Source organism: Malurus melanocephalus, unplaced genomic scaffold (assembly GCF_030028575.1).
Source record: "Malurus melanocephalus ecotype Western Australia unplaced genomic scaffold, MMel_1.1 scaffold_189, whole genome shotgun sequence".
In the NCBI taxonomy this organism is placed as follows: domain Eukaryota; kingdom Metazoa; phylum Chordata; class Aves; order Passeriformes; family Maluridae; genus Malurus; species Malurus melanocephalus.
The window spans coordinates 1230307-1245297 of NW_026623421.1; the positions used below are offsets into that span (position 1 = coordinate 1230307).

Consider the following 14991-nt stretch of genomic DNA (forward strand, 5'->3'; position numbering starts at 1 on the left):
TGGGATAATACACCCAATGAGCTGTGTCCCCAAGCACAGGTGACATTTCTCGCTCCAGTTTACTCTTGCATTTGTGAGTTACAGAATGTTCAATCAGCTTCAAATTCTTTGCTATTGCCAGGCAATGTTCACCTTGAAACTTCTGTGTGATTCTGTACAATCTCAGGTGCAATCTGTTTGTTTTTCCTTTTTTTTTTTTTTTTTTTTTTTTTGTTTTTTTTAAGTAAGAGTAACGTTTTCCTTTTGTGATCCGTAAAAGTTTTACATAGGTAAAGGTAAGTATTTTCAGAATGTAAAAAAGTTTCTTTATGGGCCTTTCCTATTCAGAGGTAGTATAATCGGCATATTCAGCACTACCTTATCATCRTTCTAACCTGTTAAATTTATTTTTACATTGTTTTTGTAATAATGTCATGGGATTGCAGCAATTACCAAAACAGTAGCAATCAAGTAYTTGATACTTCTATGCTGGTGAGCTATGGAAAGCAGAGTTGCTTGCCCTCTGCTTTTCTGTTGCCTCTATCGTCAGCTGCTGCATTCAAAGTCTGATTTCTTATACACTTACATTGAGGTAGAATGTAGAAATTACTCAAAAAATGGCAGCTATTCTAGGGGAAAAGCTATCGCGAGACTGCAGTGACCCCTAACCCACTACCTTTAATTTACTAGTGATTCTCAGTGAAACAYTTCACAGGGGAGTTGAAAGYTKGCAWAAAATACAGTCTTTCAAAATTTGGSTCCRGCTGATTTTATACCTAGAMGCACAACTTTGGATRATCTTCTACTACTGGTTAATTAAGTCCTGTGTTGTTAGCCCTCAATTAGACGTAAAACATGACAAACCTTGTTAGCAAATTTGCTGGCCGAATATGGAGAGTTTCCATATATCATTCTGACTACTTTGTATTTGGGCTCTTCAAGGATGCATGCAGCTTGTCTAATGAAATGTCTGTATGTAYGAGAGGGAAAAAGGAAACAGATTTCGGATCTCTCCCTCTGTTGATCTGTCTGCCTGTGTATCTGTTCAGTGAGTAGGGTAAAACTCCCCTTTCATTTTTTTCCCCCCAACGTTTCTTGGACTCTTCCCAGCAGGTTTTTACAGTCTGTTGCCTGCCTCTCAGATTAGAAGAACACTGGCATATTTTAACAGTTTCCTAGGATCCAAATAGTCTTTAATTAACAGGGAATTGAWGTTTTGGAGTGCAACCAAAATATAGGAGACATTGAAAGCAGAGAATGAACTTGGATCCTTCCAGCATGTAGCTGGCTGTAGCCAGGGGCAAACAAATAAGCTAAATAGGGCTCACTGCAAACAGGTAGCGCCTTATTGGTATGCTAGGGCATTTCTTCATTTGCATTACGTTCCCACAGAGYTGGTGCTTAGCCGGGAGGAGCTTTCTGCTGCACAGTCTGAATCAGCTCCACCCCTTGCTAACAGCAGAAAGTGCTCATCGGTACCTTCCCATARACAGAATTTCAGTGGCTTCTGAAACTGTTATTTTTAAAATTGTRTTGATCAACTGTTGAGGTGGCAAGGTATGTTGTATTTGTGAGGTTTAGGTTGAAACTGAAGCTGTTGGGTCCATGAATGAGCATTTAATTAAAAAATCAGGAGTCTGGAAATGGCATGACTTCTGCTGAGCCAAACAGCAAGTTGTTCTTTTTCTTTTTGATTAATCTGCCTTTGTAGGGTTGAGCAACAGGGTAAGGATGAAGCCCTAAAATTATAGGACAATGAGACTAGCTGAAGCTCTTAAGGGAAGTTAGACAAGTGCTGAACTATTGTTCATGGAAATAAATGGTTTACAAGCTAATTCTAATCATGACAGACTGAAACCTAAAGCAATTGTTGGCAACAAATTATAACCAACTCAGTCACTGAGTCAGCTGTGCTTTTTTTCAGTAACGTGGTAATTTTTGGACAAGTGAAAATGCATTTATTTGATCCAATGTTGTCTTTTGATTGTTGCTTTTATTTTTGTGTGTGTGTTGGCTTTTTCCCCCTTGTGCTCRGAGCTGTCTCTGAACGCCTTCTGTCTGTTTGCACGTGCAGGTGGTACATGCCAGAGCCCYGCTCTTCCAGCCCTGGTGCGTCCTCCCGCGCCGCCCCTGCAGCCATCGCTGGACATTAAGCCGTTCCTCCCGTTTCCTCTGGACACTGCCGCCGCAGTGAATCTCTTCCCCAACTTCAATGCAGTAAGTACACTCGGAGCAGTCACGGTCCACCAAGCCCAGCCACGGCTTCCACGCAACGCTCAGGGGGGCACAAAGCAGAATTTTATGTACTCCATTAAACCTGGAATATCCTATCCCATACCGAGGGCCAAATTGCTCTTTCAGACACACTGATAGGCCATAAATTAAGACCTACCTGAGTGTTAGTCAGAAGAAATGTAGAAGGAAAAAAATTATATGATCCCAAGTGAGGTGCAATAAAGTTTCAGGCTGTGCTCATTCCCAGGGCTTGTGGATTTCCCACAGTAATTTAGGACGTGCAGAGCTTCACTAACTTACAGTTCGCTGCAGYTCTCAGAAAGGGAAGGTTTCAGAGCAATGGGACTCTGCATCCCATCTCAACACTCTTCATGARAAATACTTAAATTTACAGGGCCTACAGAAGGAACTCTGTAGGGGAAAATAAACTAAGAATGAGAACAGTGTTAGCTGGTGGATGAGCTATTCAGTGGCAAACAATACAGGGTACTTTTTTCAGGTTAAGATGTGTTATTTCTCACGTCTAAGGTTTAAACTAGGATAGATTTCTCCTTTTTCCTTTTTTACTTAGTCATGCTATGTATGATTATAGAAATCCTACTCCTCCTTTAGTATTTTGATTATTTTGCTGACATATGTCATCAATGTTCAAATTTTCTTCTTTCAGACTGAGATAATTAATGCTCTAAAAGAAAAAAAAAAAAGTCTAGGTAGGTGTTATGTTAATTTTGCCTTTATAGAATGGTGCCCCTTTTCAATTACTGYTGGAAGTTCATTTCCTTATTTACATATGTTAGATATTTAAGAAACCCCTAAAGATTGTGTGCTTATCTACTTTGAGAGACACTGACGGGGTGGAATTTTCCATTCCAAACCAATTCTAATGGACATGCAGAAATCTTAATTGAARGAATTAAGAATAGTAAAAGAACATACACATTCTAGAAACAATTTATAGCAATCAACAAAAATTTTCTGTAGTTAAATGTTTATTTTTTACCCTTCAGAGATGTTCATTTTGTTTTAAAGTAATTAAAATAAACTACTTGTCAAAACTATTTAYACAGTCTTAAATTCAAGAAATTCACAGCATTAATAGAAAAACTACCAGCTGCAAGTCTTAAAACACACAGARAATATATGTCAAAGAACTACTATTRCCAAGRAACTTTTTYGAATTTTAGAAARTGTGTTAGTATGCACCMAAGCTTTACAAGTGCTGRATTTAASCAGGTTACTGACRACTCATAATGAAATGGATACAACTTTAGACTTGCTTAGTGTGCTTAAGAGTTGGAGTCTTTTAACCAGGTGTGCCTTGTAATCACTGTTTATAGTTAATACAATAGGCCAACTGAATTTTTAAAATATATCAATTAGAACTTCTTGTATTTTTTTTTTCCTCAGGATTTTCCACAGTTCAGAGCCTTCAGATTGTTTTGCTAATTGTTTAATTATATAACTGAARTGGAATTTAAATTATGAATGTTAATAATTGCTGTGTTATTCCATAAATTYCCAATTTCTTTCTACTTACACAGACTGCTTTGCTACTATAATTATTTTGGGTGAGGGGTGGAGAAGTCATGCTTGTATCAATTTGGAAGTAAGAAAGTAAAAATAGACTCGTATCAAAACCATGTTATTCCTGAACATCATTTTAGTAGCATATAATTTGTAAGAGCACGGGTAAAGTGAGCCTATCTTTCAGGAGTGAGACTTGAAGCCCTTTTTAACATCACTCTGAAGTCTGTTCCCRTGCAAAATACTGCTTCCTGTGATGTGTGGCCATCTGCCAAATCCACCTTTGGCACATATGTCAGTGCTGAGTTTGAGGATGCTGTCATCAGAGCTGCTGTCACCTGCCTTGCRAAGTGACCTTTGCCTTCTCATCATGTGTGCTGACATGCAGCATCGCTCTCCGTGTTCCCGTTTCCTTTGTGAACATTGCATTATTGAACGCTGCTATAATTAGCTCATGTGCCAGGGATGGTTAACAACAAACTCCAAATATATAGACCAGCTGAGTTGTTCTGTACAGTTCCAGAAATTCTTTCCAAGCTGATGAAAATTCTGGGGACACATCAGCTGCTGAGCATTATCAGCCCAAGAAGAAGGTAACCCACACATCATGTTAGTTCTGCATACAGAACTTCCGACAGGGGCTTCAGTATGGGAATGTGAGACAGAAAGCAAGTTTTTAATCAAAAAAGTGATCTTTGTAAATATGCCTCTTCATCAATGATTGCAGCYGTCGATGATGCTTTATCTTCATAGACTTCCCTGAGAACCCTATGCAGTGTAGAGAATTATTTATGCTCTGTGACTGAACCCAGATCAAGCAGGTGGTCCATAAAAGAACACCTGAGCTGGATATTCTCTCTCATGTTGTCAATAAATTAACATTTCCCTTGATTGAGATATCAGGGTCATAGATTTTGTCATAGGAAATTGATTTCTAAAGACCTTTTGAGGCTCATGGAACTCCACAGGAACAAATGAGTTTGGCAGCATGTCTGGATTACTTCCCATAAGTCTAGAGGGAAGTCCAGAGTTTTGGCCATTTACTGGCTACTTTTCAAGAGCCTTCACTTGAGAACAGCATGACCAAGCAGTAACTTGAGTTGAATGAAAGTTCTGGCATGTTTCAGAGTAAGTAAGTAGTCTCTGGTTGTGGCAGTATTAATCTATGTGAGGGTTTGGTTGTTGATAGAGCTAAATATCTAAGCTTAAGTTTCTTCACAAAATATAATGGAGAAAAATCAGCAATTTCTCCAATTTTGCATGGCTAAAGGTAGCTTGCAATGCAAGCAGTATGTCTACTTTGGCATGAAGGAAATCCTGAAAGTTGTCACTCATCTGTTCTGACTGTAATGAGGGACTGGCTCAGCTGCATCTACATTTAGATGAATCCCACATTAGGGGACAGRTCATAAGCTATTCACAGCTCATTTATTAAATTCCACTCAGAAATCAGATGACAGAAGTGCTGACATTGTATTGTATGTTTACAGAGGAATGCTCCCATTTATTAAGCAGTTATGYTTCTAATTTTATCTAAAGAAAATCTTCAGGGAATTTGGGGATTCASATGAACTGGACAGAAATATTAGGAGAGGTGAAAGCAAAAGTAACTTCTCAGCAGAGAATCTCAGACATGTACATAAGAACTAATAAAACCAAATACTGATCTTAAGTATTGTAAATAATCCTAGTAAGGTGTATTTTATAACATTTTTCACTCTATTTCAGTTTATTACAAGCATAAGATTCTTTCTTACTGATGATCTTGCTCTAAAACTCAGTTTTTGCTTTCTGGCTTTGGAGAAAATATTTCAGACTTATTTCCACAAAGGAAAAAGCTTTAATTGAAGCAGACACTAGAAGAAATAACATGAGGTATGCAAATCTTTACCAGTAATATCCCCTGACACAAAGCAGAGGGAAAAGTAAAAAGTGAGTAACCTGAGAAAAGTTAGGAAGATAATGTTTGAACCTTTGAACCATTTCGTTTCMGGAGGAACATTTTCTATTTATATAAGGAAGTGTAAAGCAAACATAGCAATTACCAATCTGGTTAGCTGAACATTTGTAGGTGCTATGCTCTTAATTGTGAAGCAAATGGGTACCCTCAAGTMACATGTAAAAAGAAATTGTAACAACACAGCTGTTTAAACTGAAAACAGCCCACTGGAACAGACCCCGAAGAATCCCAGGTTCACTGCAAGTTTATCTGATCTAAAAAGATGAATCAACCGGATGGGATTTAAATGGGCACATTTTATTGAACGAGAGAAACTATGACCATAAATAATGCTTATGTAGCTTTTTAAAATATTATTTGAAAAATTTCAGTGGAATAGAAAAATAATTAAATTGTTCTGAGAAATGTTTGAGATCATTTAGCAAATATTTGTTATGCTTCTTTGTTTTCATCCACAGGAGAAGCTGTAAGTGTGTGTACTTCTAAGAATTAGTTCTTAGAGATGCAAAGTTGTATTTAGCAGTTGTATTAAACATACTGGTCTTTGCATGTGAATATGCATACATGGTGTTTCTGTTCATGAGCCAATGGTTTGTTGCAAAGAAATTTCGCWAAACATCAAAGTCTAGAAGTTAATTAACTTGTCAGAAAATATTGATATGAGTCTCTGGTCTAAGATGAAATGCTTTCTTTTGCGAGACATTAGCATCAGCCCTAATCTGATATACCCTCTGACAGAAAAAAAATCTCATGCTGACCTTTTTTGTAGTCTCCAAAGCACAGATGCATCAGAAACTAAGTTTATCTTATTTCTGAAGCTCTCAGAATTATATACTTCAGCCTCCTGAGCAGGAGACATAATTTAGTTTAGAAATTCAGGACATTTGCCATTACAAGGTGAAAATTTGACAGTGTATTGCACTCCTTGTTTGTTTATTCTTTGAAGGATTTGTTGACCATGTTCCCGTAAAAAAAAAATATATTTTAGCACACTTTGCAGTATGACCACAATCTATAATGGAAGAGGTACGCAGTGTAGAAGATCTGAATAAATGCTTCAAAGCAGAAAGAACAATGTTGCTTGAAAAGCTCAATCCCTAACTCCAAGTGAAAGCCTTATTGCTAGTGGGAAGTTTTCCAGATAAGCATCCTTTGGAAAGAAAGATTGCTGCAGTTTTGACTAGAAGTCTTGGAAGTAGTGGCAATGTAAGAGTTGTTCCCATCCAAATATGGATAGGAAATGAACCCTATAGATATGTTTCTCATGGTCCATCTGTAGTAATCTTTGTTCAGTTCTGTGATTTTCCTGTTTGCTTGTTCTCTGCCAGTATCTCAGGTACATTATTAAGTGCTTCWTATTTCACTTTCCCCTAGTTAAGGTTTGCCATAGGGGAAAGGAGGAGGAGGCGTTAACAGCGTCCATTGCCYATAGGTTGAGGCTCCTGGGGCAGCTTGGGCTGTAGTGCCAATGTAGTGATCCTTGCTTCCCGAAAATCACCCTGTGCAACATCCCAGCAACTTCCAAGGCAGGACAAAGGCTGCACTCTCTTGTGTTTGTAGGTGTAGTCTTCTCCTTTTGTGGCCAGACCGCTGATAGAAATGGACAGTGTGGAAAACCTGCTTGCTGAGAAGTGTCTCTGGGAAGGGTTATGCCAGGAAATGTGGAGAAAACCTGTCAGAAAGCTGTCAGAAGAGATTTTTAAAGTCTTTTCCTTAGGCTCTTGTCCTGGATAGTTATTTTATCTGGAAGAGAGATATGTGCTGCAGAAATGATGTGCCAATTTTCTGGATGTTGTGAATAAGAAGTAGTATTTTGATAGTGAAGAGTGGAGGAGGACTCTGAAATAAATGTTAGTTTTTTAAAACATCATCARMCTGAAATTTACAAAATAAAGTCAAWTTTTTCTAATGCCACTACATGATGGTTTTGTTTTATGCTTTATGACTTAATTGAGCAGAATAGCATAACAAGACTATTTTTCTTCATTATATAAAACCCTTTTAAGCTCAGTAATGATGACATGCTGTCAGAATGCTTTGTTTCCAGAAGAGGATACTCAGGCAACAACACAATGGMCTAAGTCTGATGTGAATCAAAATGGAATATTGCCTATGCAGAAGAGCCTGGCAGAAAAATATAGTTTGTGCTGATTTTTAATGTTATTTCTATGAGAAGGTTCTTTATCAGGTGGAGAACTGTAGTGCACCAGATTTTTCATTTGTCACAGAGGATTATTGTAGTGCACCAGATTATTGCTACTGGGGTTAATGTTTGAGTAACTGTTCATTTACAGGTATCCAGAAACGGAGGGTTTGACTTGCTCATTTCCTTACACAGCACTGCAATTGAGCTGTAAAATAGCTATACTCTTCTTAACAGTCTATATCTCTATTGCTGTTTAGCTGAATGTTATTGAAAATAGGCAACAATWCAAAAATAATGGCTGGGTTCAGGAATTCTTTATTATAATAACATTTTCATTGCTGKCCAGAATGTTTAATTAAGTCCACGGGAGAAGTAGAGGAATGAGGAAATGAGCAAACACAAGAAAATCCTGGCAAATCAGATGTTTTTATTTGGTGCTTGCAAAAGAGGAATGAATCAACATTAGTATGAAATATTCAGTTATTTGAATTGGCCGGATTTATTTCCCGTATGCTTAGATACTTACTCTACACCCTCAGTTCTGTTTGAAATACCAGTAAAACACTGGTTCTGACGCAGAGGAAAGGTTTGTAGCTCAGAAGACATCATGAAATTAAGCTTTTCATATTTTTCCAGTTTTGAGTCAGATTAGACTGTGTTGAGATCTGTAGGAATACTCTGCCTTTTTTATGTATGGTCTATGCTCTATGTCATGGACAGGGCTCAGAATTTATTTTGTGACTTGGTACGAACGAGTGCTCCTGCAACGTGGTCACCTGTGACTGCATGATGATTATTTCTGCTTGTACTACTGCAGAGGGGCTGTGAAGTAGTATCAGACCCTAGGACCTGTCTCCAGAATCATTGTTTTTATATTCTTTGGACTTGATGCATTGTTAAGGAGCATCTTGCCTTAATCCCTTTGCAACCTCCTCTATATCTTTTTTGCTGCTGCTTGCAACTTATAGTTGGGCCCTCTGAAAATTTAAAGCCAGAAAACAACAAAATTTTTCTTATCTTTCTCTTACAATTAGAATACATTTTAGCAGTTCTCCTGGTGAGGTTTTAGACTTGCTTTCATTGGGTCCATTTGAACCTCGTGAAGTCCCAGGCCAGGAGCAAGTTCCTGCACTGGGGTCAGAGCAGTCCATGGTATCAGTACAGACTGGGGGCTCCAAGGATTGAGAGCAGCCCAGTGGAGAAGGATTTGGGGTACTGGTGCACAAAAAATTGATCATGACCCAGCATTGTGTGCTTACAGACCAGAAAGCCGATTGTAGCAGGGCTGCATCAAAAGCAGTGTGGCCATTAGATCAAGGGAGGCAATTCTTCCTCTCTATTCTACTCTCATAGGACCCCATCTGGAGCACAGCATCCAGTTCTAAGGTCCCCAGTGACAGACAGGGACGTGTTAAAGCAAATTGTGAGGAGGGTCAGGAAAATTGTCAATCAGGGCAGTGGAACACCTCTCCTATGAGGAAAGACTTGAGAGAGTTGGGGTTGTTCAACCTGGAGAAGAAAAGGCTCTGGGGTGACCTTATTGTGGCCCAGCAGTACTTAAAGACATTAAAAGAAAAATGGGGAGAGAGTTTTTGCTGGAGACTGTAGTGATAGGACAAGAGGAAATGTTTTTGAAAAGAGGGTAGCTTTAGATTGGAAGAAATTGTTTACTATAGGAGTAGTGATGCACTGGAACAAGTTATACAGAGAGGTTCATAGAATCATATGAATTATTTGGGTTGGAAGATCATTTAGTTCTAACCTCCCTGCTGCAGGCAGGGACACCTTCAACTAGAGCAGGCTGCTCATAGCCTCATCCAACCTGGCCTTGTACATCTTCCCTGGGCAACCTCAGTTCCAGTACCTCACCACCCTCACAGTAAAGAATTTTTTTTCCTACTGCCAAATCTAAACCTACTCTCTTATTTTGAATCCATTCCTCCTTGTATGTTCTTGTAAATAGTTTTGCCTGATCTTTTCTGTAAGTTCCCATCAAGTACTAGAAGGCCACAATAAGGTCACCCTGAAGCCTTCTCTTTTTCAGGTTGATAATCCTGATTCTCTCAGGCTTTCATTACAGTAGAGGTGCTCCATGCCTCTGATCAGCTTGGTGTCCCTGCTCTGGACTCACTTCAAGAGGTCAGTGTCCTCCCTGTGCTGTCCCCCCAGAGCTGGATGCAGTGGGGTCCCACAGGAGGGGAGCAGAGGGGCAGAGAGGATCCCATCCCTTGCCCTGCTGGCCCCACTGCTTTGGATGCAGCCCAGGATTTGCTTTCTGGGCCTTGAGCACACACTGCTGGATCATGTTCATCTTCTTGTCAACCATCACCCCCAAGTCCTTCTCCCCAGGGCTGCTCTGGGTCTGTCCATCCCCAGACCGTGCTGATCCCAGGGGTCTCCCTGACCCAGCTGCAGCACCTTGCTCCTGGTCCTGTTAAATCACATGAGATTCCCATAGGCCCCTTCTCCAGCCTGTCCAGGTCCCTCTGGATGCCATCCCGTCCTTCAGGTGTGCCAAGCTTGGTATCATCTACCAACTTGCTGGGGGTGCACTCAGTCCCTTTCTATATATCATTGATGAAGACCTTAAAGATATGAACTTGTATTATATTATTATCATTAAGACATTATTAATATATGTATTATTAARATAGTATTGAAGACATTRAGTTGTGGATGCCCCATCCTTGAAAGTGTTCAAGGTCAGGTTGGGTAGGACTTTTAACAACTTGATCTGGTGAAGGATGCCCTTACCGAGGGTAGGGGATTGGGCCTGATGGTCTTTACAGGTTCCTTTCAATACAGCCTGATTTCCCACAACTTACTGGAACAGTTTTAGGTTTATTTTCCAGTTAGGAAATTAGCAGTCTCCTGTCACCTCCCRTCATATAAAATTAGCAACTGTCACCTCCTGTCATATAGAATACARTCTTGAGACCTTCAAGGAGTTTGTTAAGTACAAATGGGTGGATATCATAAAAGTATCAATTAAAAAGTTTTATTTTTATTTAAGTTAAATTTGTACCAAGGGTGCCCTGACCTTCTATGATTGCTTTCTGAAGAAATTCAGGTTTCTAGGGTGTGTGTTCTCCTGGGAAGCAAATCTTAAGCTTATCTTAAGATAGCCTATGTTTGTGTCATTTCACCTTGCTGAGCATTATAAGACTTATCCTTGAATTCATCTCTGTAACTGGAAMATGGATGTAAATAAAATACCTGTTTCCTGGATGCTACCTAGTTTTTTGAGTGTAATGTGTATCTTTGGTTAACCTGTTTTGATTTATCTGGAAGACTTATTTTGTGTAAGTTTGTGTGAAATAGCATGACCTGTGTTTGGCCTTCTCCAGCTACCATCTGTCTCAGTGTTCWGTTCCATGGCCTCATTCAAGGTCCTTATGGATACCTTGATGCTGGTGCTCATTTGGCCACCTGCAGATTGTATTGACTCTGTGGGTGCAGGTAGGATGCTGCTCTTCATGGAAGCTGAGCTTATAGTAAATGCACTTTCATCATCTGTTTGATAGCTCACAGTTTTTTTGGGATTTTTCAGGCAGCATATCACTCTCCAGTCAGTCAGCACCTTGTCTCTGAGAAAGAGATGTTTGCTGCTCCTTCTTGTCATGTGAGAACTTCCAACTATTCTCCATCAATTCTCATGTCCWTAATTAAACAGGTCTGAGGCAAAAACACTGTGTTTGCACAAACTCATGACTGCTGTTATATAATAGACACACAGTAAACCATGGACTATAAACCTGAAGACATTTTCACCAGCAGTGTTGCGAGCTAGAAGTGATCTCTGGGAAAAGGACTACACATACCTAAAAATGGCATACAACAAGCTTTGTTTTCAGGGTTTTTTTTTAGACTTATTTAAGTGGTTTCTTGTTGTTCCTAAAGCAATGGGTAGGATCTAAATACCTCACATGCTTGTTTGTTTAACTGGTGATTAGTAATAGTGAAAGACTTTCTGAGTCATCTTGTCCTGCCTTACACGTTTGCTGGAGGGCACTGCACTGTGAGCCAACAATTTGCTGTTGGGAAGCTTTAGTACCCAAGGCAAANGTTTGCTGGAGGGCACTGCACTGTGAGCCAACAATTTGCTGTTGGGAAGCTTTAGTACCCAAGGCAAAAGCAACAGCAAAGCCTTTTATAGGGACTGAAGGTCCCTCAGGCTTTTGCTTTGAATGCAAAACATTCTCATAAGRGAAATTAAATGAAGTACTCTTCAGRTTTGTCAAGTCTTGATGAGTGAAATTACTTAAAACTAAATTYTATAAGGCTTTTWAAAAAYGTTTTAAATAATGTTTTAATCAGTTGATGTTTACACCCTTTGTCTTAATAGTGCTCAGATGAAAAAAGATCAATGATTATTTTATTCTGCAAAGACTATAAAAATGTAATGGTTCGCATAATAAGTATAACTTATAAAATCTACAGTTTAAATATGGATGGTTATTAACCTGTTTTTTAAAAGCTGCAATTAAAGTAAAGAGGAATTGCTTAAAATAATGATTTTATTCCTATAGTTTGAGGATGAAAAAAGTGATAAAATTCTAAAAACACTATTATTTCTGTTGATGAGACAGGTATTTGGAAGGATTTAAAGTAAGACATGAAYTTTTTCTAACCTTAGGTACAGTTGTGCTGCTAACAGATGAATAACTAGTCACAGATTTTTTTTTTTTTTTTTAAATTTTCTTTTTTCTTTTACAACCTGCAATTTGTTCTTAGGAATTTCAAAGATATCTTGAAAAAAGCACAAGTTTACACAACAGGTAATTTCACACAGAGTAAATACATTCCTAAGCACATTTACTTCATTAATTGTTTATTCATAGCAGGCAGTAACAGTGATTCTRCTATTCAAGAATGTGTCTTAAAACACATGCACACTTTTATCCTTTATGATAATGGAAAGATTTGGGACTGTTTAGTACTCTTTTTACTCAGAGTAGTTTGGGCTGGTAAATGGCACATACTGAAGAGCTCATTTATCTGGAGTCTTTACATGTTGCACTCTCTGATTAAATGTTTCTCTAATGTCCATGTCCTGTCTAATTTATTTTATCCYAATAATATTTYTTGATAAGRGAAGAAAATCCCCAAGGGTCATATKYTGGACTTGTASAGAAAAATTGGATATAGAATACCAGATTCTCAAGCAATTACTRTTTTTCCTGGCATCTTTCCTTTTGGCTCTACTTAATGCTTAAAGCAATCCTATGTAAATATTCATATAGATTAAATTAGTAATCAAAATAATCCATTAAAGAGTAGTACAAAACCTTGTATCTCCCAGGAAAGCAGTGTTTCTCTTTTAAATGCATTGGTTTATATAAAATAGATGAGTATCAAATTCTTACTGTTTTGGAGAATACAAATCACAGGTTTTCTATCAAACACTGTATTTTGTCCAGAAAGCAATGATTTGTGATTTCACAAGTAAACAGTTTTAGATGCCGCATTACATTTACACATCTTTATAAGAAAGTATAAAAAATTAAATAAATTGTGTAGCTTCCTTACACAACAAAAGCAATCATGTTTAGAATTACACGCAAAAACTGTCTTAATGACTCGCAACAGAAGGCTAAATAATCTATAAGTGAATGAAAATGGCAGATAAAGGAATAAATTTATATAGGAAAGAGGCATTCTTAATTACGGTTAGAGGTGATGCAAAGCTGCCCAACAGAAGTTTCTTTCAGTAATTTGCTTTTGTGAAACTGCCAGTATGTTTGAATGTGAGAGAGAGCAATTCTAATGAATGGAGGCCATGGAAACAATTCTTTAAGTTGAACATAACAGGTCTTTGAAAGGAATCCTGAAAGGAAATTTTGGGGGAGTTGTATTTACTTGCTTCTGGGATTTGTCAAGAAAACAGAAAAAGTGTAAATCTGTAGCCTTTACTTCTTTTATTCCTGTGCAGTTTTCCTAAATTTATCTGTAGTCCACCATGTCCTTGCTTTGTTAGAAATTGAAAGTCCATGATCAAGTCAAGCGTTATCTGCGCCTGCTCTGACAGGTTACGGAAGATCAGAAGAGCTGAGGACACAAGTAGCAACCCTCGCCAGACTGTGCCTTTGGTGAGATATTTTGGGAAGTTCTTGAGCCAAATGTGTTGTCTTCGCATGTGTTAGCCCTCCATGAGGTAACATACTTGACTGAATTGAATCAGCAGGAGAGTTTGTTTATTTTAGCTACTAACGTGGTAATTTGAGTTTTCTCATTCCCTTCCCCAGACAGTGCCTAATATATCCAAGCAGAGACAGATACATAGGAAAATTTCCTTGGGTAACCTAAGTAGCAGGAAGAGATGAGAACATATGAACTTTGACTTGCTATAAACAGTAGAAGTCTAAGTACTATTTTTAAGGTGCTGCACTCGTGGGAGCTGGAAGTGGATCAGGATGTGTACATCRCCTTACTCATATTTTGTGTTTGTAATGGACTGATTTGCTAATGGATCCAACYCATTGCATTATTGGTGTTGCCAGGACTCAGATGACCAAGATAAATCACAGGRGWGATGCCTGAGTTAATTATAACCCTGCCCTCCCAAATGGCAGTATCAACTCTGGGAAGCAGCAAAAGCTATTGTTGGCCTTAGGGAGTAACACGAGAGAGCGGTGTCCAGGGGAGGAGAGGCAGTGAGGAGACTGCCATTTCCAAAGGATTGGAAAATACTTGTTCCATGGTGTTTGGCAAAGAAGAGAGGTGCAAAGAAGAGCAGAAGGTTTTCAAGAAAAGAGAAATATCTCAGAACAGGTATTTGAAAGATGCATTTGCTTAGCACGAACACACCCATAAAAATAATGGTGGAAACATTACAAAGCAAGTATAAAGTTTCCACTCAAAGAATCCTTCTGTCTGTTCATAGCAGGAACAGGTTCTTTCCTTTTGCTTACAACTTTTTCCCAGGAATTTAATATCTCCTGAAACTTTTTGAAGCAAATTTATTATCTCTAAATCTCTATTTTTGTTTTTAGGGAAGCTATTTGAAACCTAATTACGTTTTYCTTCTGAATTTGAAAGAAAAGAGAGAAATTACCTTGGTACTTACTGAAAATATGTCTCAAACTAAACTATAAACAAGCACATAAYTAAAAAGAGCACATAATTAAAGAGGAAATCCCTTTTTAAA

The 14991-nt window shown here is 38.3% G+C and overlaps 1 protein-coding gene across 1 annotated transcript in view; it reads left to right on the forward strand.

The window, feature by feature from the left end:
• The window catches only part of ZNF385D (zinc finger protein 385D), a 161754-nt gene that overhangs the window by 27751 nt on the left and 119012 nt on the right, over positions 1-14991 (forward strand). Inside the window, exon 2 of the mRNA XM_057373206.1 lies at positions 2054-2196. Within this exon, the coding sequence (XP_057229189.1) occupies positions 2054-2196 (143 nt within the window). The remainder of the gene's footprint in view (positions 1-2053; positions 2197-14991) is intronic.